This window comes from Grus americana, chromosome 4 (assembly GCF_028858705.1).
Source record: "Grus americana isolate bGruAme1 chromosome 4, bGruAme1.mat, whole genome shotgun sequence".
Classification (NCBI taxonomy): domain Eukaryota; kingdom Metazoa; phylum Chordata; class Aves; order Gruiformes; family Gruidae; genus Grus; species Grus americana.
Window position 1 is genome coordinate 69,955,467 of NC_072855.1, and position 20,801 is coordinate 69,976,267.

Consider the following 20,801-nt stretch of genomic DNA (forward strand, 5'->3'; position numbering starts at 1 on the left):
CAGTAAGTGGACAGCTTTAAAACAAATTAATTCTTTGCAAGGATTCTTTACAGATCTCTTGCATCTAGATGTGAGGGATAATTTGAACAAGAACTGTCTGTTGCCCTTCAGATTTATGTTTTTATGAACATAGGCTACTCTCTAAGAATCAGATACAAAATTTAACTGTTGTCTCTCAATAACAGTTTAGTAATATTGAAGCAATACACTTCATTGCAAATAACTGAGTTGAAGTCAATGATGGGCAACTTATGGAGTTTCTGCTAATCATACACTACAGAATTTTCATTAAAAAAATGCACCATTTGTATGTGCTCTTATGAGTTTGTGTACGTCAGTCACAACTGTGCACTTAAACTATTTGGAAGCTGTAATAAAACAGATTTCAAAGCTATGCCTTTAATGCCAAAGTTACATATCCACTGAAGAAGTATAGGGGCAGCTATTTCAGAAAAAACATTTGCAAGTGACCAACTACGTCAGAAATGGGCTTCTGGAGCTGGGAACCAACTGAATTTGGAAGTGTTTGTATCATGGTTCAGATATTAAATCTGGAATATAATTAGGGAAGATTTGCCAAAGGCATGCATTATACAGCTGCAACTATTCCCTATGATCTTGGGGACTGCCTAGATTTTCCTGGGATATCCCATGCCATCGCTCTACTCCAGAACTCAATGTCAATACATGCCATTGTGACCATTTCAGTCTCAACTAGCACTGCAATTACAGCGTTGCTTCTTGCAACCAGTGAGCTCAACAACGGAAATGCTGACAATAATCTTAAATGACTAGTCAAGCTTTTAAAGTCACTTCCTTCCTGCCTACAGAGTGAAGTTCGCACTCTCAGCTTTCAAAAATCATCTCCCCAAGAGCCAATAAGATTCATTATATGTGTAATGTGAAAAATATCCTATCTATCAGTATTTGGATACTATACTATTATTAGAAATTCATTTTTCCAGTCTATATTTTTTTCATTATCTTTCACCACATTTTACAAGTGTTTTCCTGCTCCTTACAGGTAAAACTTTTAGCACAAGAGTATTCTTCTGGGTCACCTCCCCTTTATATATCTCTACAGTTCTTTATCCAGATCTCAAAATCCATCTCAGTCTAGTCTACTGCTATTCCCAAACAGCTTCTTTATTCTTTCCCCTCCCACCTCCCATTCAAAACAAATGCAAACAAATCCTGTTAAAGCATTCAGTGTTTCAATGTCTCCTCTTTCACAGGTTGTCTATGCTTAATAAATAAAAAATTATTATGGGTCATAAAGAGTGAATGATAATCACCTTACATACAGAATAGAAAGACTTCCATCCGATCAACTAGAAATAGGGTATAATCAACAAGTTAGTGCAATACACACATGAAGATAATTCCACCTGTAGCAAATGTCTACGACTTCAATTGCTGCCTTTGAGAACTAGGCAGAAAAGCTGTGATTTCATCACATTACTGACAGTATATCCAACAAACTATCCCTAGAAGAGTTCTTTTTAAAATGCTGCCTGGGAAGAGAAGCCATACAAAAAATAAACAAGTTATCTGAATGGCTTTTGAATTGTATGTGTGCTCATGGTAGCTTTTCTAGAAATTTCTATGACTTTATTATTATTATTACATTAGTAAGCACCTTTGCCAATTTCTCAGGGATAAGTTCTTCTTTCGGTCCTCCAATTTCTTCATCATCGTCGTCTTTCTTCTTTTTCTGATTCCTCTGTTGCTTCTCTTTCTCAGCATTCTTCTTCTCCTCCTCCAGCTGTGCTTTCTTCTGCGCTCTTCTCTGCTTATTTCGTAGCTTCTTTAGCTCCTTGTCAGACATATTTGCTGTGCACACGCAAAGGGCAAAACCAGACAATGTTGATATCTCATATTAACAGTCTCAATCAGTTGTCAGATACCATCATCATAATTTTTTTTTTTTACACCTTACCTACTACACTAGTAATGCTGCCATTAAATTTGTAAAAGTTTATTTACTATCAATAGATTATTTTACAGTCTATGCTGCTGCTTCATAAACTCCCTTGAGAAATCAGGGCAATAGGAATTAGAACATGAGTGTAACATGCTGAAGGTGGGACAAAGTAATTACTGCATGACTCCACAAATCCAGTGCCAGGAGTAAAAGTGCACACCAATACACATTGATTTATTCCTTCGGCATTACACAAAGTAAGTTATGTTCAATGTAGTAATTAAACGGTCTAACAAAAATAAGGAGAAATAGTCACACTTTGGCATAGACGGTTCCAGCTTTGCTTTTGAAGCCCTAAAGACATCTTACATTTGATTCATATTCAGATCCTCTCCCCCCCCCAACTAAAGCACAGAGAATTAATTTAACACATCAGGAAGTGGCTACGAGAAATTCTATTACACTTCTACTTGTCTTAACTTAAACCTGAAGCCACACAAATTAACTGAGACGAGAAATATTAAAACCTGACAAATTCCTCTTGCAGGATTCCATAGCCTCTATTCATACCATGTGATGTGCCCCAAGCTACAATTACTTAAGTTGCTCTCCAATCAGAGATGAGAGGGGGGAAAAAAGAAGCACAGAAACTGATGGATTTAAACATTATTTTTACATCAGAAGCAAGAGATGATAAAATTTAAGTTGCTACCTAGTAAAATTTTTGCATACTGATAAAATGCTTAGAAAGAGCTACCACCAAGCACACGTGCTTCAATCTGTTATTTCATGAGCCAACACATACAAGAATTCTGTATTTTCTCTGCCATTTCGTAACACAAACATATTTTTACTTAAGAATTACAACTGTCACTACAAAAACCATCATTGTTTTATAATAACCAAAATAAAAACATATATTAGTTTAACTTTCAGTAGAACATCTACTTTTACATGCAGGCCAAGTTACAATTTGACTACTTTTGAGTTGTGACAAAACTCTTATTTTTGGCTACTACAGTTGACAACTATAATGATGCTGGAACTTCATAAAATATCCACTAATTAGTGAAACTGCATATTCAATAAATCCTGAGAGTTGAATACCTGTATCAGCCTCGTGTTCTTTATTTTCATCTGTTAAGGGATTATCATGAAGTTTCAAATATATCTCTATGGCAATTCGCGCTGCTTTGAAGTAGAACGGATGTTGCCGAAGTACATCTTCTAGTTTTAACAAGTCCACATAAGACCTAAGGGTAATCTTCCTCATACAGTAAGTGTGAAAGTCAAACTGGTCATCCGTGATTTCTACAAAATGCTAACACAACATAACATAACATTATTTAGCAAGTATTAACAATTGGATACTAACCTTGACTTTTTTAATACGCTCTGCCCAAAGGAATAATTTAGTAAAAGCCTGCTGTTTGACAAATACACCCTAACTTTTAGAAACTGAGTTAACAAAACCCTTCAAAAGTAAAGTCATGGTGAAAAGAACAGAAGGCATCTTTGGCCAGAAACAAAATTCACCCACTTCACAATCTCTTAACAGTAACCACCCTCTGGCAATTTGCAGTTTAAGGGACAAAGGTTCTGCATTTGTTGTATTTAAACAGCACTTGAATTATTTTTCTTCTGTGAACTCCTCTAATTTTTTCAGTCAAAAGTATAATTTTGATTTCCATTAAGTTCTATGGCAATGAATTCCACACTTAAATCACCTGCGGTGTGAGAAAGTACTTCTTTTTGTTCAAGGTCTGCTTTCCTCATTGTCACCTAATGTCCCCTTGTTTTTGTTTGAAAAAGTGAAAAGTCATTCCTCTCTTACACTTCTCCATGTACTTATGATCTCATACAATTTCATCCTAAACTCAGTTGTTGCTTGTCAAAGCTGAGGATAAAATAGTAAGCATGACAAGCCAATTGTAATCTTTTCATGTCAAAGTTACTCCATGGCATGTATTTTACTAGCACATTTTTAAGGAGGTGTGATATTCAGATGTAAACAGTATGGCAGATTTATATAATGGAAGAAGAGTACTACTTCTCTAGTCACTTCATTCCCAACACTGTCCTTTTGACTACTGCTCCACACCAACACAGAATTTTGCAGCACTGTCTACAAGGGTTCCAGGATTTCTTTCCTCAGCAGCAATAATTCATGTAAGACCTTTTACTACTTATGCATAGGCAAAGAATTCTTCTTGTCGCTCCTGCACCAGCTACACTGTTGAACGTTACGTTTCATGCGCCATTTTAGTATTGAGACAGCGCAAGTGTTGTCCTTGCACTATTCGCTCCCTTTCTGTGATCATTTATTGATAAACCAAACAATGGAGACCCTGAAGAGATGCCTTAGTATTCTCCATGGTAAACTCCTTCTCTTGTAAAAGCCGATTATTTGCTCCTACTCTGTTTTCCCAGCCATGAACCAGCTACTAAATCAGTTTAATCCAATAAATAAATTAAACATAGTGACTTAATTCCTTCAAAATGTTTTTTTAGGGTGGCCTAAGTCAGCTCTTCATTTGCTGACCTCTTCTGGTACCCAAGACAATGTACAAGATTAGTAGTTTCTTACACAAATTATTTTAAAAGAATTTTACAGAAATGTATTTAAAGGATTTGTGTGAACAGAATATGGTCCTGGCGAATCACTTTGTTGATTTGTTCCGAGAATATTCCACAGACCAGTCCCCTCTGCAGAAAAGCATCAGTGTTGAAATCTCCTTAAGCCTCTCTATTTGCAAAGAGGCATAGCTTCCTACTAAGTTCTCCTCTTTGAGCACTTCATTTACACCCTCAGCTGTCTGGTCTTTTTTATAGACCCTCATGGGCTTAAAAAAAACCCAACCCGTACTTTTTTTTTTTTTTTTTTTTTTTTTTTTTTAGAAGTTGTGCATCCAAATGGCTTTGTTTGCCTTACTATGGATCTGCATTTAATGTGCAAGTATCTCCCCTTTCTGGATACAATTTCTACTTTAAGAAGTCTTTGTATTTCTAATAGCTTCTTTTAAACTTTTTTTTCCCCAAGGAGAAGGTATTTTTTGTATTTTTTTTACATTTCTTCTCTCCCTCTAAAATCGAGTGGCTTAACAATAACCAAGGCAGCACCTTTGCTTTAAGGCTAGGCTTGTCAGCTCAGCCATGTTCTTTTTGGACTTCAACTACACATATTCTTGGTTTGTACCCAAATACCTATTTTTATGTACCCTGCCAAAAATAAGATTATTTCTGAGAGTTTTCTGTTCTTACCTGGATCTTCAAATGACTTTATACAATGTCTTTATAATATACAGTTTACAATGTCATTTTTAGGAGGAAATGTAATTTAATCAACTTGCCAAAAGCTAACAAGAAACGAAATCCCTCCTGAAGCTACTTGAAATTTACTATTACTGCTCAGAAAGGAAACATTAACACAGTAAACTTAAGCTATTGTTTTTCAACCTAGGCAGTTTAACTAGATACGTACTCTCTCAATTTCATGGCATTTCTTAAGTGCTTCTCCGAATTTGTTCATTGCTTTGTAAGCTTGCGCACATTCTGTCTGAAACCACATGCACTGCATTTCATTCAAGTTCTCTACTGCCGAGGTTCCTTCCTAAAAACAAAAACAGCATTATAAAAAAAAATGTAAGTCTCATTCAATTTGTTAACTGCCATTTTTTTATCTTGGTCTAACTAGAAGTACAAATAAAGAGGCTACCAACATAACGCTAACTTTCAAAACTGGAGTCCTGAAAGTCAGAAATGCCACGGTTAAGATGGACTTGTTTGTTCCTTAATTAAAAAAAAAAAAAATATTCCTCTATGTTCCACTTACTGGAAGAGTCAGAAATACACAAGGAATAGCCAGGTAGTGACCATTTAACTGTGACAGTTCCTCATCTTTAGGATAAGAGACACATTCATTCAGTATTTTTAATACTGTGTGCATGAATAACACATTGCAGCATGAAGAAAAATGGCAGAAAAAGTTCTAGCATGTGGCATGACACTGACACCTAAAGGATTTTTTTTTTAAATTAAAACTGCCATCTGTGTCTTCCAGAGACCTGCTGATTGAGCTAAGCATAGTAATAGGTTATTTCTTATGTGATCAGTACTAGAGAGCAGTGGCAAAGCAAAAGGAATACTGGTAGCTTTGACACTTTCTGATTCAGAAAAGGAGATTACAGTTGCCTTTCAAATCTGCTATTTATATATACTTCCATAGATCTCTAGAACTTATTGTATGCCTTTCAAGCTTAAGGTCTAAGTCAGCTACTTGAGGTGGATGCAGCCATTCTGACTTAACTCTGATCTTGCAAAAAACAGGCTATTCGAGAATCAGCCAACAGCCAAAGCTGGGAAAATGACAGATAATATTCAAATGGAAGGGTAAAAAGCATGCCCCAGATGAGAGAGAAAGGCAGTCTCCAAACCAGCCTGATTTAGGCAGCTAAAAATCAGAAAAATTGTTAATTCCATTTTCATTATGCTTAATTTAGGTTTTCTTTAATTATTGCTTTTTAATTAAGAAGCCTGTTATTTGAGCACTAGACATAAAAGCAAAAGGAGATGAAAAAGATTACACAGGGCAACATCATCGAATTGTATTTTTAAAGTTCAGTTTTGGACAATTGGTATACTTGCTTTTTTGACATCATCTTAAAGCTGCTTAAGGCATTGAGAGAGGTCAATTAACCTAGATTCACAGCAGTTTTGCATCAAAAACTCAACATAAATGTTGAGCTTATATAAAATAGAACTTCCCCTCCCTCCATGTTTGTTTGCACACAGCCTCCAATTCACAAAAATCCTTCAGCTTTCCCCTTATAAATAGCCTCCTTCCCGTTCTACCTACCTTACTCCAGGTTTCTCCTGCTCTTCAAGAGAAAAATGGGACAACAAACAAACAAAGACTTTACTTCTGCAGGTAGGTCCCAATAGCTTGCTGCCTGCCTCCCACTGACAGCACAAAAATGATACTGCCAGTATTCTAAAATGATCATTTGCCAAATATTATGGGAAGACTACATTGAACTGTTTGGACTTTCAGTTATGAAAGAATAACAGCAAGAAAAGTCAATTAAAAGAAGTAACTAACCTGTGAGACCATCAAACCTATCAAAATCGGTAACTGCCCGGACAAAAACTGAAGCATGAAATGAAGCAATCTGCATAATGCAAACTTTTTCTGCCAGCTAATTGATCATGGGTAAGCAGTCAGAAAAAAAAAGAAAAAATACAATATGCAGTTTCCCTTCATCACTGTTGAAGGTGGCCTTAAGGACAAAAGCTTGTTCACAACAGGAAGGTGAGAGACTTTCTGAGATGTCTAGCAGCCACACAGAAATGTGGTTCTAAGAGAAGTCTGAAGTCTCTAACTTACTAGCATTAGAAAAACAAGAAAAAAAAAAAGGAGACACATGGGCAATTTTATCAGATCTTTCAAGGATCCTATAGAATCAACATTAAACCCAAAGACTGCTTTGAAAAAATAATTTTCTGAGAAGTTATATCTAAAAGGAGCATGCTGTATTTTTCCTACCTGGCAAAAATGATCAAATCCAAGCTTTACAGTTTTCACTTAATACTACGTAATCCTGCTTATCCAAGATTAATTCAAACCCTGATATTGACTACCATTAGTGAAGCAAGCAATCATAGTTGCTCTGGAACAGAACTTAAATACTATATTAAAGGTGAGTGGAAAGTTAACACAAAAAGTTATTCCACAAGGATTAGGCCCATGACATTCAAAAAAGCTATAGTTAAATGCAACAAACCCTTGTAAACTTAGAACACATTTCTTCTGCTTCTTTAATGGAGTTCGCTTTCAACATGTATTTTGCACATTTGGAGTTGATAAATCTGTCTGCTGTGTCCAAAGCCTGAGCCTCATCCATCCACCTTGCAGCTTCTTTAATATTTCCAGCATGCTTAAAGAGATAGAAATTAAAGTTAGATTCAGTAACTGTAAAACATGCATGTTTTATCCACTGTTTAATATAATTAATTAATTTTTATACTTTTATTAATAGCTTTTTCTTCAGGAAAGCAACAGATCTTTACAGAAAAAAAGCAGAAAAATTACTTTCCCTCATTATGGCATTACAGGTTTTTTGGCACTAGACTTTTTCTGAAAATGCCTAAAGGACACTTTGGATAATCCCATTCTGATACAATACCATAGTGTAGTTGAGAAATTGTTTTTAAGTTGTTAAAAAAATGATGGGTAAGAACAGGTAGAAGACATTTAAAACATCAACTTAATTTATTAGTGTTATTTTTAATATGAAAAATGTAATTGTAAACTGAGAATTCACATTTTGCAGTATATTTGTCCTTTATTGACTTAAAAATCTTCATAGGGGCTTATTCATATGCAGTAAAAAAACTCAAGTAGCCAAACCATAACCTCATCTAGCAACTCACTAAAATTCACTAAGCAATTTTCCATGGATTCTCCATGTGTCTTGCTTAACACAAGCTTAACACTTCAACATTCACATCCAAAACATTACAGTAAAGTATAAGCATATGTAAAAGTCTTCCATCATAACAAACGAATAAGCTCTGGTCACTAAGAAACCAAACTTACCTTATAGATTTTTGCCTTCACAAGGAAGAGTTCTATCAAAGTGGGAGTACTTTCTATAGCAGCATTTATATATTCTAGAGCCAGGGATGGCTGTCCAATTTTATCGTAATGTTGAGCCAAATAATACTGGACCCAGAGTAAAGTGGTTGGAGGTTCTTCTTTACCGTCATCTGGAGGGAGAAAAATGGAGGTAGGGGTTTTTTTTCTCGTTTAGTTTATTAAAGTAACATGCCAGAAGCAGAGTGCTATAAATGTAGCCACCAAAGTTAATTCTGCCTCTGTATCAGGCTGTCACATCAGTCCTGGGAGTTCTTCCAAACACCTGGGTTCAGGTAAGTCCATTAACTTCCAAGTCTATGTTTTGACAAGACCTGAGCATATACTGTTCCCTTCTCATACTGTGGTTTCAAGGGAGAGGAAAAATGAGTTAGTGGGTCAGAAGGGAGTTGCATTTTGTTCCAACTAGTCCCTTAATCAGGGCAGCCAGATGTGCAAGACGGCAGTGCATGATGTAGAGTTCTCATTTAAAATGAAGGGTATAGTGAAGAGTCCTGCTAAACGCAAGTGTTGCACAGTAGCAATGTAAAGGATTTCAGTACATTCAGCATTTACATGTTTGCAATTCAGACTTAAATATTTTTAAACAAAACAGGTTGTCTGTTCCTAATCGCAGCTTTAAAAAGATTTTCTGTCTCCACCTTTGACAAATTTATCATCGCTGCTCGCCTAAACATATCCTAGAAAACATTCCTATACACAACTCAAGTTTTGAAAGTTAGAGAGCTCTGCCTGAAATCCAAAATATTACTGAAGTCTGAAAAGTTAAGTTCACTATTCAATTTTGACTATGAAGCATAGCACCTTGCAGGGGGGAGAAAAAAAAAAAAAAAAAAAGAGTGTGGGGGCTCTAGTCCTGCCAAAAGGTTCTGGTTCTTCAGTTTATGATATAACTTAACCACGTAACTACATGCATTTGTTCATTGAAAGGCTTGGACATATTGTAGACTACAGCATTAAATTCAAGGGAAATGTATAACAGGCAACTTAGGTGAGAATTTCATAACGAAGTATTCCATTAAAGTTTCTACAAAGCAGGGAAATAACTGGTTATCACTTCAATAAAAATGTCTTTAATATTTAGGATTATCCTGTACAGTTTTAATGTGTATTGTCATTCATGCTATCTTGATTACTACACCATAATCAATTTACCAAAATTTCAAGACTATCCTCTTTTGATATTCTATGGAGAAAAGCTTTTTCTTGTAGATTTTTTGTTACAAAGCAGTTGCGCAAATGACTAAAAAAAACCATCATAAAGCTACCAGAGAGGGAACTACAAAGCCTGGATTCAATACACGTAGAACCATACCTTGCAACAAAGCAGTTTTGAGTCAAAACCTGGAAAACTTTTTTTAACTCTCAAACAAAACCCACAAGGGCACAAAACCCAGCTCCCACCAAAAGCTCCAGAACTCCCTTCCCCTGAAGATTGTGCTATCATCATCTATCCTTTCTGTTTGACACTTCTGTAACTAAAGATTTAATGTAGCTTTCAAATTTCAGTTTCCTGGACAATGATAAACTCAAGTCTTGACAACAGAATACTTGAACTCAAAACTGCAAAGAAATGACTAAATTTGTGGATCCATGAAAAATTTTTAGAACAAGTGACTAGATTTTGAATACAGCCTTTATATTTGACAGCTTAAATCCATTCTAAGGATGGCTACGGCTTACTTCTATGTTAGCAAAAATAAAGGAAAAATAACCATCATCCCAATTTCTTCACTCCTCAGTGATTCCCGGCTTCTGAATGCTACGTAATGCTTACACCAAACACTTCCATGAAGTATGACAGTCTTAGCACTCACCATTTGGGTTAAATAACCTGCAGCTTCTTAGAGAGGTTTCATAACCTATCACGAGCTCTTCTATGATTGCCACCTACATATGCAAGACAAGACACACACAAAAAAAAAAATCTGTAGGCAAGATGGTATTTTATTTCAATTTGAATTACTTGGTGTTACCCAAACTAGTTATTTTTCATAAAAGAATTCTGCAGTATCCTGAACTACAATACATATGGGAATGCACTCAATCTCTCCTCTCTTTCTAACAAAATAAGATGAAGCCTCCCTCGGTTAACACTTATGCAGCTTATAATTAGTAAATCTTAGTTTTCTACACTTACCAACTTGGCACAAGGTTGTGAAAGCTTGCACTTGATTTTTTTCTAGCTATACTAGGCCATAACATGTAAAAAGTGGGGGGGAAAAGCCTACCTTCTCCTTGTCTTTATATAACGACCTCAAAGTATTGAAGACTGGTGGGCAACCTTTGCTGAAATTCATCCTTAGGAACTTGTCCAGACATTCCTTAAACTTTTCACCTTGAGAGGAAAAAGACCTGTTGATTTTGTTTTACCACACATTACTCATCAATTGCAGACTGTTTATGCTGTTAAAACATTAGTATCTAAGAAACACAAGTGTTGACCACTACTTGCTCAGCAAAAATGCACTTACCCAACAAAAAGTTTAATGGTAATCTTCTTGGAACTAGCCCCCTTGGGTATTTAGTCCAGGCCTCTTCATAGATTTTTAGCCTCTCCATCATATTAGCTGGAACAGAATTGTACAGTTTATTTTTTCTTTCCTTTTTGGCAAAAAAGGAAAGGGGGAGGGAAGTGATTTATATCTGGTTAAAAAAAAGAATCAGAATATATAGCAACTAATGGCTACACACTTCCAAAGAACATTAATTTCCATTTTATTCTTTTTAAAACTGTCATACTAAATGATTTTGGGTATTCAATATCTGTAAATTCCTCTTCCAGCAGTGGAAGACTAACTGCTTATCTTTCATCTTAAGAAGAGTTCCTGCCTTATCGCTGTGCAAAATCTTCAACAAAGAAAACCATTCAGGAGAATCATGCCTGTTCTTCCAAAACCTGTATTACCTACAACATAAGATTAAGATAACAGAGACAGTAAAATTCTAAATTAAAACTGTCTTCTATGAAGTAATTATCTTCTTTCAAGCACACAAAGAGATTACTGCATTTTTTGTTGTTTTGGTTTTAAATAAGACAGGGTAACAACAACACAAGAAATACTCCCAGCCTTTCTTAAAAAAAAAAAAGACATTATGACAATACGTACAGACTACAACTAAAAGGCAAAATTTAAATGGGGATGTTTTTAAATAAGAGTTTTATTATTTAAAGCAATACAAGTTTTTGATAAATAAATAAATTCCAAATTTGCCGAAACAGCTGGTTTATGACAACATATTAATCATTACCTGGTTTAAGTGCCTTTTCTAGGCCTTTGTAGTAGGCCCAGTTTTCAGGATTTCTTTCTTGCAGTCCTCTGTAGACTTCAACTGCTTCTTCAAGTCTGCCAAGCTGAAGCAGGAGTTCTCCTGTGTGAAATCCAAGATGTTTTACATTAAGGTAACAAGATACTGAAGCAGTGTAATATTAATCAATCTACAGTAAAAGATTAGATAATCCTTAACTCCATATAGATTCTAATTTCTTGGAAAAAAATTATCACAATGGCATCACAAACTAGCTGATAGATATGCTTTTACTTTGACAATAGGTGCAATTACAGTAAGATTCTACAACTCAGCCACTAACTCTTGAAACTTACTTGAAAATTTAATGTTAAAAGCAAGATGCACGTTTTTTTTCTCACTTACTGAAGTGACTGGTTACTTTAAGTGCAGTTTTTACTACGGAAGGCAATTAAAAGCAGTACACGGTATTTCATATATATAGCATCTTGAAAACCAAATTGAAATTGCAGAGCTGCAAATAAAAGAATGGTTCTTCAGTCTGGTATTTCATAAAACTAACTTCAACGTTTTAAATCAAGCCATTGATCTGTTTAATGAATTCTCAAGGTTCTGCAAGCAAGTTTCTTTTTAACGATACTTCATTATAACATACAACTGTTGAAGTGGAGTCTAGATCTAACAACTGTAGAGAGCATCTTTGCTGATGCTGGAGTTGCAATGAAAGTCAATTTCCCATTTCGCAATGGGAAACCGTATTTTACAAAGCTTTGCTATTGGCAAATGTTAGGCACTAAAAGATTACACATCAAGTGTTAGGCACTAAAAGATTACACATCAGAGGTGATGCAGTGTCATTCTGCACTAAGGTAAGATTTTCTCATCCGGTTTCAAGAGGAAAATGTGAGTCAGTGTTACCTCTCTTCTTCCCTATGTCACACAACTGACACGTAATTTTGTCAAGAGATGCTGCTTCCCACAGACAGGGTAACTTGAAGACTACATGCAGTATCTAATACCAGGGAAAACATCAATAATTCACTCACTGAGAATGACAGAATCTGGAAAACACACCTAATTTCTTTCTCTGAGGTGGAAGTTATCATTTTTATCTAATGGTGGCAAATGCCAATACCATTTACAGTGTTTCTCAGATGTACTTCACCCACAATGGCTTTTACACATGCGCTTAAAATCTGTAGACAACAGTCACCGATTAGCAGGGTTTTCTGCAGAATGCACGGCAGCTACGCTAGACCTACCAACACAACAGGAGCTGTGCCCAAAAAAATTCATCAGTTGTACCCTTTTGAAAGTGCATGGACTGCAGAGTATTTCTGTCCTTTTTTCCTGGTAACTTGCTAGAAGGTTTTGTTGTTTTTTGTGTTGTTGGGTGGTGTTGCGTTATTGGTTTTTTTTTTTTTTGTGAAGTCCTATTTGAAAATCCTATTTCAGTACCAGCCTTGGACCTTCATCAGAAACTAAGGAACGCACAGTATGTCAAAAGATCTTTCGGATAAAAGTCAAGTCATAAAAAACACCCCTACCCCCAAAATCAAAACTCCTGCTACTATGTCTGAAAAATGGTCTGTGATGGTGTAATCCCTACATCCATTTCCATTTATATGCAAACCAAGTAACGTATTCAGCAACAGCAGAAAGGTGCCTGCAATCATTTTCCTTGAGGAAGTCCCACACACCTTCTATAATACTGTCACTATTCAATTTCTAGGTTCTTTTTTGCAAGACAGTGAGATTAGCATTAGCAGGAATAGGGAGCTAGCTACAACATCTACATGAATAACATTACAGAGTAAGAAGACTTCTTCTCTTTTCTTCAAGCAATCAGCCAAACAGATTCAAGTGTGGGCCATGAACAAACAGTACCTTCAGCAGATTGGAAGTTTCACAGGACAGTACAAACATCAAGCAGAAGAACAAAGTATGCTTTGAAAAAGTGCACCTTTAATAGAGCTGTAAGAATGAACTTCTACCCCTCTGCAACTGGAATATAAGACACAGCATTATATTGCTCTGTTATTATATTATTATACACTAGGTTTACAATAATACAGTAGCAGAAGTCTATGTTGGGTTGCTCAGCTCACAGGCCTATTTCCATACGCTGCAAGAGTGACTGAGTATAATTAAAAGCCTCCTACTTTGCCAAAGATGATTCTGCCTTTTCAGCAAGTGGTCTCCCTCTCAGAACCACTATCAAAGCTATAATAGCACAGGTCTGGGTACACTACCGAAACAGAATTTCAGGACTTTAATTCAGGATCATCTGTCCGAAACACCCATCAGCTGAAAAGTTTCAGAACAGTACATCTGTACTCTACTGATGTCTTATCAACCTGGGAGAAGAGTATGATAGGAACCAAACAGCTACAAGATAAGCAGCCCTTTACCACAGCAGAATTAAATAAATTAATCTAAAAACAAATCAAAGATGAAGTTCCAAAAGATGGGAAAAGCTGACAGTACAGGCATTCCATTGTATACTATGCATTTAAATGTACCTTCAAAAAGTAATTACCTTTAGTTTCTTCGACAGCCAGTTTATCACAGATCTGCTTTTCATAGGTACAAAGATGCTCCAAGGCTTCTTTATATAGTCCTGCCTCCCGGAGGACTTGATTTTGATACAGCAGCAGTTCGCTGTACTCATAGTCCACTTTATCAGGTGATGTCTACAAAGGAAAGCAAGGCATATGAGAAAATTCAGCCTTCTAGAATGCATTTGGGATTTAATTTATTTGACTACAGAAACTGCATAAAGTTTTCACATCATGAAAGGAAACAGTGTTTTATTTTTGGTTTACGCAGCAATCCATACAGGAATTCCATGTTTTCCTCTTACCTGCTGTGTCTTCCTAAATTCCTCTAAAATTTTTGCTGCCATTTCATAGTCTTCCAGCAGATGGTAAGCAATAGCATAACCAATCCATGATGCTCGCTGTGCAGGTCGGAGCTGAAGCAACTGGTATCTTGTTTCCTGCAAAAAAGTAGCTACTAATTTTCCTGACTTTATTCTGATGCTCAGTAGAATCCATTATGCAATAGTGTCTCCCCAGTATGCTAATATTTAAGGAATATCACTAAAAATTAGTTTTCTATATGCAAATGTATTTTTTTACCAAAAGAATAAACTTTGAAACACTACAATGGTCTTGATCGAATAACATCTCCCCTAAATAACACATCATGTCCAATTACATACTGATGTGTCAGACTTTGTTAATGTATGACATACATGCACATCAGCTCGCAATTCAAGACAACAGAAAAAAACCAATCTAACTACATTAGGCGTAGCATTTCTAGAGAAGACAACAGAAAGTTTGTATTCTTCTTTATGAGGTGGTAGTGTCACAGCTTCTGTAATGGTTGGTTAGCATGAAACACCTCACACTGGAAATACAGACATCTGCCGCAAGGCAGCAAATAACCAGGTGCTGCAGTAACAGGCAGAAAGAGGGTTCCAGTCTAAGTAACCAGCGTTACTACAAAAGTTCAGCTTTATTACAAAATAAACAGAAGAAAACAAGATAGTAATCTAAACATTTTGAGTATTAAATCAAGACAGGTGAGGAATATTCAAGAGTTCTGATCCACAATCTTACAGCCCACAGGAAATGTAAGGAAATATTTGGACCCAAAGGAGCTGTCACTAATGCCCCGGTTGGCTGGGAAGCAAAAAAACGATGTGTGCAGCATACTGCTTCCTTTGTATTGTTACCCACCGCCAAGACAAAACTGGTGGCCACTGATTTAAAGGAAGAGGGATATATGGTAAAAAGTTATTTAAAAATAGGAACTCCTTTGCATGAATAACAGTCATCTTGTAAACACACTACATTGCCTTTTACCTGCAGAAATGCTTCCAAGAATGAAAAGACCAGGGACTGTCTACAGCTGGATTATATAGCATTTAAAAAAAGAAAAAACAAATAATTCTGCACTGAACTGAAAAAGAATCATTTAATATGCCATTAAATCTGTATACTGTATAGAAATCGCTCAGTAGCATGTCTACTTTTACTTTCATAAAGTATTGACCAGCACATAGTTTGAACATGCTGGATCTACCTCTGTGTATTTTTTTAAAGTGTCATTAAACAATTTGCCACCTTTGCTGCAGTTCCCTGGAAGCTGATAATAAATGCAGTACGCATATTTACCCTGTAACCTTCAAGATCCCTCATTTGAATCTGTAGCAGAGAAAGATCTCTCAAGATTTGAAGATTGTCTTTGTCCCATTTCAGTGCATTTCTATAGCATTTGATAGCTTCGTCATACTTCTTGTCTGACCTCTGAAGAAGGCCATAGACATGCCAACCTGGAAAACTCTGTTAAGGATTCCACGGAATTACAGCAGGGAGAAAACAGATCCAACACGGCAGTGACAGAACAGTTGGTAAAAAGCTCTTAAGCTGTTTTATAAACGGACAGTAACGTTACCACAATCGTTACAATTCTTTCCTCAGCTGTATAAAGAAACTGCTTGCAAACTGAAGACGGAGAACTGTTTCTGAGTTATATGTATAGGGTGCATATAATATGCTGTAAACTGTACTTTTCACGTATCGGGGGAGGAAATCAAGTAATAAGATCTCTGAAAAGACTATCAGGCTTACTGAAACACATTTTTGAGTAAGGGCTTGTTTTAGACAACTGAACTGCTTGCACTTCCTGCATTCTACGTATATGACAAGCCCTTATCAATGTAATGGCAACTACTAATGTTTTTAAAGCAAATCACATGCTTAAATGCCTAGTTCAGCCCACCACAAGTTTAGAGTTGCAGCTGAATGATTAAAAAAAAAAAAACCACAACACAAGCCAGAATAATATGAGCTAACTGCAAGGATCTGCCCTTTGGATAGCTTAGGCAAAATATTCTTAGGTATTGGAAACAAAAGTTAGAATTCTGAACTTCCAGTTTGAAGCCTGATGGTACTGGCTGTTGTTGCAATTCTAGAAATAAGCCTTTTCCATTCATAGGCAAAAGCCCTATTTCAAAAAGGATACAGACATGACTCTTCAAGTCATTCCTTAGGCCTCTACGCACAAGTTCATAAGCTTCCTCTTTCTTCCCTAGACAGTTTAATGTTAGTCCTTTCATTGCCAAGGTTTCTAAAAAAAGAAAAAAAAAAAAGAAAAAATCAAATAAATATCAGTTATTCATTTTCATAGGTTTTTACGCTTAATGCAAATTTACACTCAGTTAACAGCATCGATATCTTGCATTCTTCTTTCACATGGAAAACTATATGGCAGGTTCCTCATTTAAGTATATCATACATGACACTAAATTTTATGCATTACTTCTGCCAAAAAATGAAGTAGCATTTTATTTTAAAGGCACTAAAAACTGTCTGCTCTACAAACATTTTGGAGAGATTTTTTTAGCATTATAATTACTCAAGTATTTATTCACAACACTGAGACTTCCACACATCCACCCATGCCAAACTAGTTGGCAAAGAAAACAAAACATTTCTGGACAGTGGAAAGAAACTCTCAACTCAGTAGCAAGAACCCACTGAAGATACAGCAAGAGGCAGAAACACCTTCTTCTTTTACATTAAGACTATTCCTTCAGAAAAAGTAGCAGACCACAGAGCTGACAGACATACAGTGCTGAATAATATTCAACCTCTTCCTTTTCTCCTTCTCTTCTGCATGAGTGAATAACAATTTCCCCTTAAAAGTAGAAATGTATACTTGTATTAAGAAACTTGCACCATGCTACAATGAACATTAGACTTGCAGCACAAAGCTAAAGAATGGCAAGCTATGACTACCAACTACTGGTAAGAACAGTCTTTAAAATTACAAACCTTACCAACAATAAGTACTTAACATGGTGCAGGTTCCTGGACACTCTTACTACTTTATGGGTAAAAGGTATAAATATTTATAAAACTTACCAATTATTACTCTATCATAAAGTATAGGGGGAAAAATTTTTTATTTGAAAACTTACCTCCATGTTCTGCAAACTTTGGGTTAGAAAGGATCTGTTTACAGAACTTCAGCCCATTTCTATACTGCTTATGTTCGTAACACCTCTGTTGAAGAAGAACAGAGTACATTTATTAAAAAAATTTAGAGTGAAAGTATTTCTACACCCCCAAAATTAAGCAACAGTGCAGGTAAGGCTTTTAGAAAATGTACCAATATTTTAATGAACCGTGTTTAATGAGTTTCCTGTGATTAAAAATTCTTTCCATCACCAGGAAAAACAGTATATGTTAGTAAGAACATGAATTCAAATGTATAACTGGAGACACATTATCATACAGCAATTTCTCAGATAAGATACCACAGGAAGCCTAAGTGCTACAGAGATTCAACTTTAACATAAAAGCAAACCTTATGTCATAACGCATCTTGGTAAACAGTCAACTCACTTTGCCTCAATTATCTTTCACAGAAACACCACAAGACAACCTCCAACCACCATACAGGCAGGAAAGAAAATGAAATCATTGGAACTTGGTTTAAACTATCTCTGAAAGCAACCTCTCATGATCAATTTGAATACCACATATCTCTCATACACACACAAACTTTCTAAACTGGTATAGTCTAACATTATCTTGCCATACTGGAAATTAAAAGTCCTCTACAGTTTTCTTAAATCCAACTCTAACAATTTGCTTTTGTCTAGTTTTCTCTTCCAAAGCACAGATGGAAACACCAACAACAAACTTCAAAGACATAAAAGACTAGTATACCAGTAAGCGGTATGTATTATTTTCTACGTACTAAACTCATGCAGCTAAAATGTCAAGGCTGAAGACCAAGAGGCATCACAAACGAAGGATCTTGCTCCCCCTATCTGTTGCCACCCCTCAAGAAAGCGAATCATGGGAAAGAGGAGGAGAAGAAGGATGCCCAGAGAGAGCACCCAAAGCAAGACGGACTCAAAGGAACGCATCAACAGAAGAATGACAGAATGGTTTGGATTGGAAGGGACCTTCAGATATCACCTAGTACAATGCCTATGCCATGGGAAGGGACATCTTTCAGTACATCAGGTTGCTCAAAGCCCTGTCCAACCTTGACTTTGAATACTTCCAAAAGACAACTCCCTCTGTCACCAAGGACAGGAAAAGTTAGCAGGGCAACCACCTAGCAAAGGGAAGATTAAGGGTTAGGTAAGAGGAAATCTCTACAGGCGTCAGTTGGTTGGTTGTTTTTTTTTTTTTTATTAAACTTGACTAGTTATTATTTACACCTTTTAGTCATCATCCGCTTTCAAGTAGCTGGTTGAGTCACTTTAATCAGCCACTGGTCAGAGCTGACAGAGAGCTTACAGGTGACAACACAACAGGATCAAGCTTTTTTTTTTTTTTTTTTTTTTAAAATTGAAATCATCAGTCATAAGAGTTACCGCCCAGGCCTCCTCCCTGAAAGCAGAACTGCCATTTGCTCCCACCTAGGCAGGTGAGAAAGCAGCAAAACCTGTCACAAAAGCGGCGCAGCCACAGGAACTTAAGAACACATCTCCAGTGTAACGAAGGCACTGTCAGAAGCAGAGGGGGTACTTTGGGGTTTCCCAATTTGCCTTTAAGTACAGCTGCTCAGATGCTGGCTATGAAGATGAAGTCTTATCTCTAAACAGTTCCATTTCACATACTCTAACAACCAGTCTTTCACCCTGCAGTTTAAGGAGAGTAGGCCAAGATGGTATACATGCTAGAGACAGGAAATATTTGCACATAGGTTTTTCTCAGAGTAATACAGAGCTTATGATACAAGGTACTCTATTACAGAGTAAACTCACTGAGAATTTTCCCTTTAGGCTGCAGGGAGGTAAAAATTACAAGTTTATATCCATTTACTTCTATGGAAAAGTTCCCATCAACGCAGAGAACACTGGGTAGGACCAATAAATTCTCAGGAACTGATCCTGTACCTGCATCACCTGAAGTACCAAACGAAGAACTAGCCATAGCTGCATATATCCCCCAGCAAAGTATCGTAGGTCTCCATTTTCTGGTGTTTCTAGATCAAGACAAATTTGAGTGATTTCCTATATACAATGTCTCCAATGTTTCAGGTTAATACTTTGAGCCTGCTTCATTCTGTTAATGGAAATGTTTCAAATCGTGTCATTGTATGAGTTTCCCTATTCTATGTATGTATTCTATATACACACTGTATGTTTTCAACAGTGGAAGGAAGTGAACAAATGAAATCGAGGTCATGGTTCCTCCTTCCTCAGAAAAGAGGAGGTTGTTTCATCAAAGCAGGCCCAACAGCATCACTGAGATTCCACTGCTTGCAACCATGCATGTACTTATCTCCTTCTCTGAAGAGGTTATGGACTAACAAGCTTAAATAAAGGTGTGAATGAGAGAGAAGGAAGTCAGGAACGCAGCATATGCCACCACGGCTGGTACAAACCTTGGTGAATCTGTGGCTTCAAGGAACAGAAACATGAAAGAAAAACCTTTTAAGAAAAAGGAGGCAGTAAATATTGAAAAGGGGAAGGAGGCAGTAAATATTGAAAAGGGGAAAGGAAGAACAAAAAGAATAACACAAGGAAAGATGAGCATGAGTAATATACAGCCTGGGAGAGAAGATCCTTAAGGGAGTCAGTAGTTTCTGAGTAAGAGGAGAAAAAAGAACCAGTAACAAAGTAAATAAATAATAATTAAAAAAAAAAAAATCACAGAAGCAGGAATGGTGACATCTCAGGTATTCTTGGGACATAAAGATACAGGCTTGCTGGAAGCAGAAATGGTCCGAGTAGTTTATTCCCTCCCAGATGAATAGCTTGTAGCAGTCATTCTCAGTCCTCCAATCCTTACTTTGGGACAGCTGTTCTGCAGAAGTAACATACTTATCTGTTCCAGAGACTGCTAAAAGAGCACAGTTGCCTCCTCTAAACTCCTGCACGTATACATTTCCAAAGCCAGCAGTCAGAGCCCGCTTGTGATGCCTGACAGATAAGTGCAC

The 20,801-nt window shown here is 36.5% G+C and overlaps 1 protein-coding gene across 2 annotated transcripts in view; it reads right to left on the reverse strand.

The window, feature by feature from the left end:
- Nucleotides 1-20,801, reverse strand: part of NAA15 (N-alpha-acetyltransferase 15, NatA auxiliary subunit) — a 42,630-nt gene that overhangs the window by 11,408 nt on the left and 10,421 nt on the right. The window contains exons 2-16 of one of the 2 annotated variants that reach the window (XM_054825731.1): nt 17,818-17,902; nt 16,860-16,964; nt 16,010-16,167; nt 14,689-14,823; nt 14,365-14,518; nt 11,829-11,948; nt 11,051-11,146; nt 10,808-10,914; nt 10,394-10,466; nt 8,520-8,689; nt 7,705-7,857; nt 5,406-5,534; nt 3,032-3,245; nt 1,640-1,833; nt 1,296-1,331 (exon numbers count right to left, since the gene is read on the reverse strand). In XM_054825731.1, the coding sequence (XP_054681706.1) occupies nt 1,296-1,331; nt 1,640-1,833; nt 3,032-3,245; nt 5,406-5,534; nt 7,705-7,857; nt 8,520-8,689; nt 10,394-10,466; nt 10,808-10,914; nt 11,051-11,146; nt 11,829-11,948; nt 14,365-14,518; nt 14,689-14,823; nt 16,010-16,167; nt 16,860-16,964; nt 17,818-17,902 (1,929 nt within the window). The remainder of the gene's footprint in view (nt 1-1,295; nt 1,332-1,639; nt 1,834-3,031; nt 3,246-5,405; nt 5,535-7,704; nt 7,858-8,519; nt 8,690-10,393; nt 10,467-10,807; nt 10,915-11,050; nt 11,147-11,828; nt 11,949-14,364; nt 14,519-14,688; nt 14,824-16,009; nt 16,168-16,859; nt 16,965-17,817; nt 17,903-20,801) is intronic. The other variant, XM_054825732.1, reaches the window with a different exon arrangement.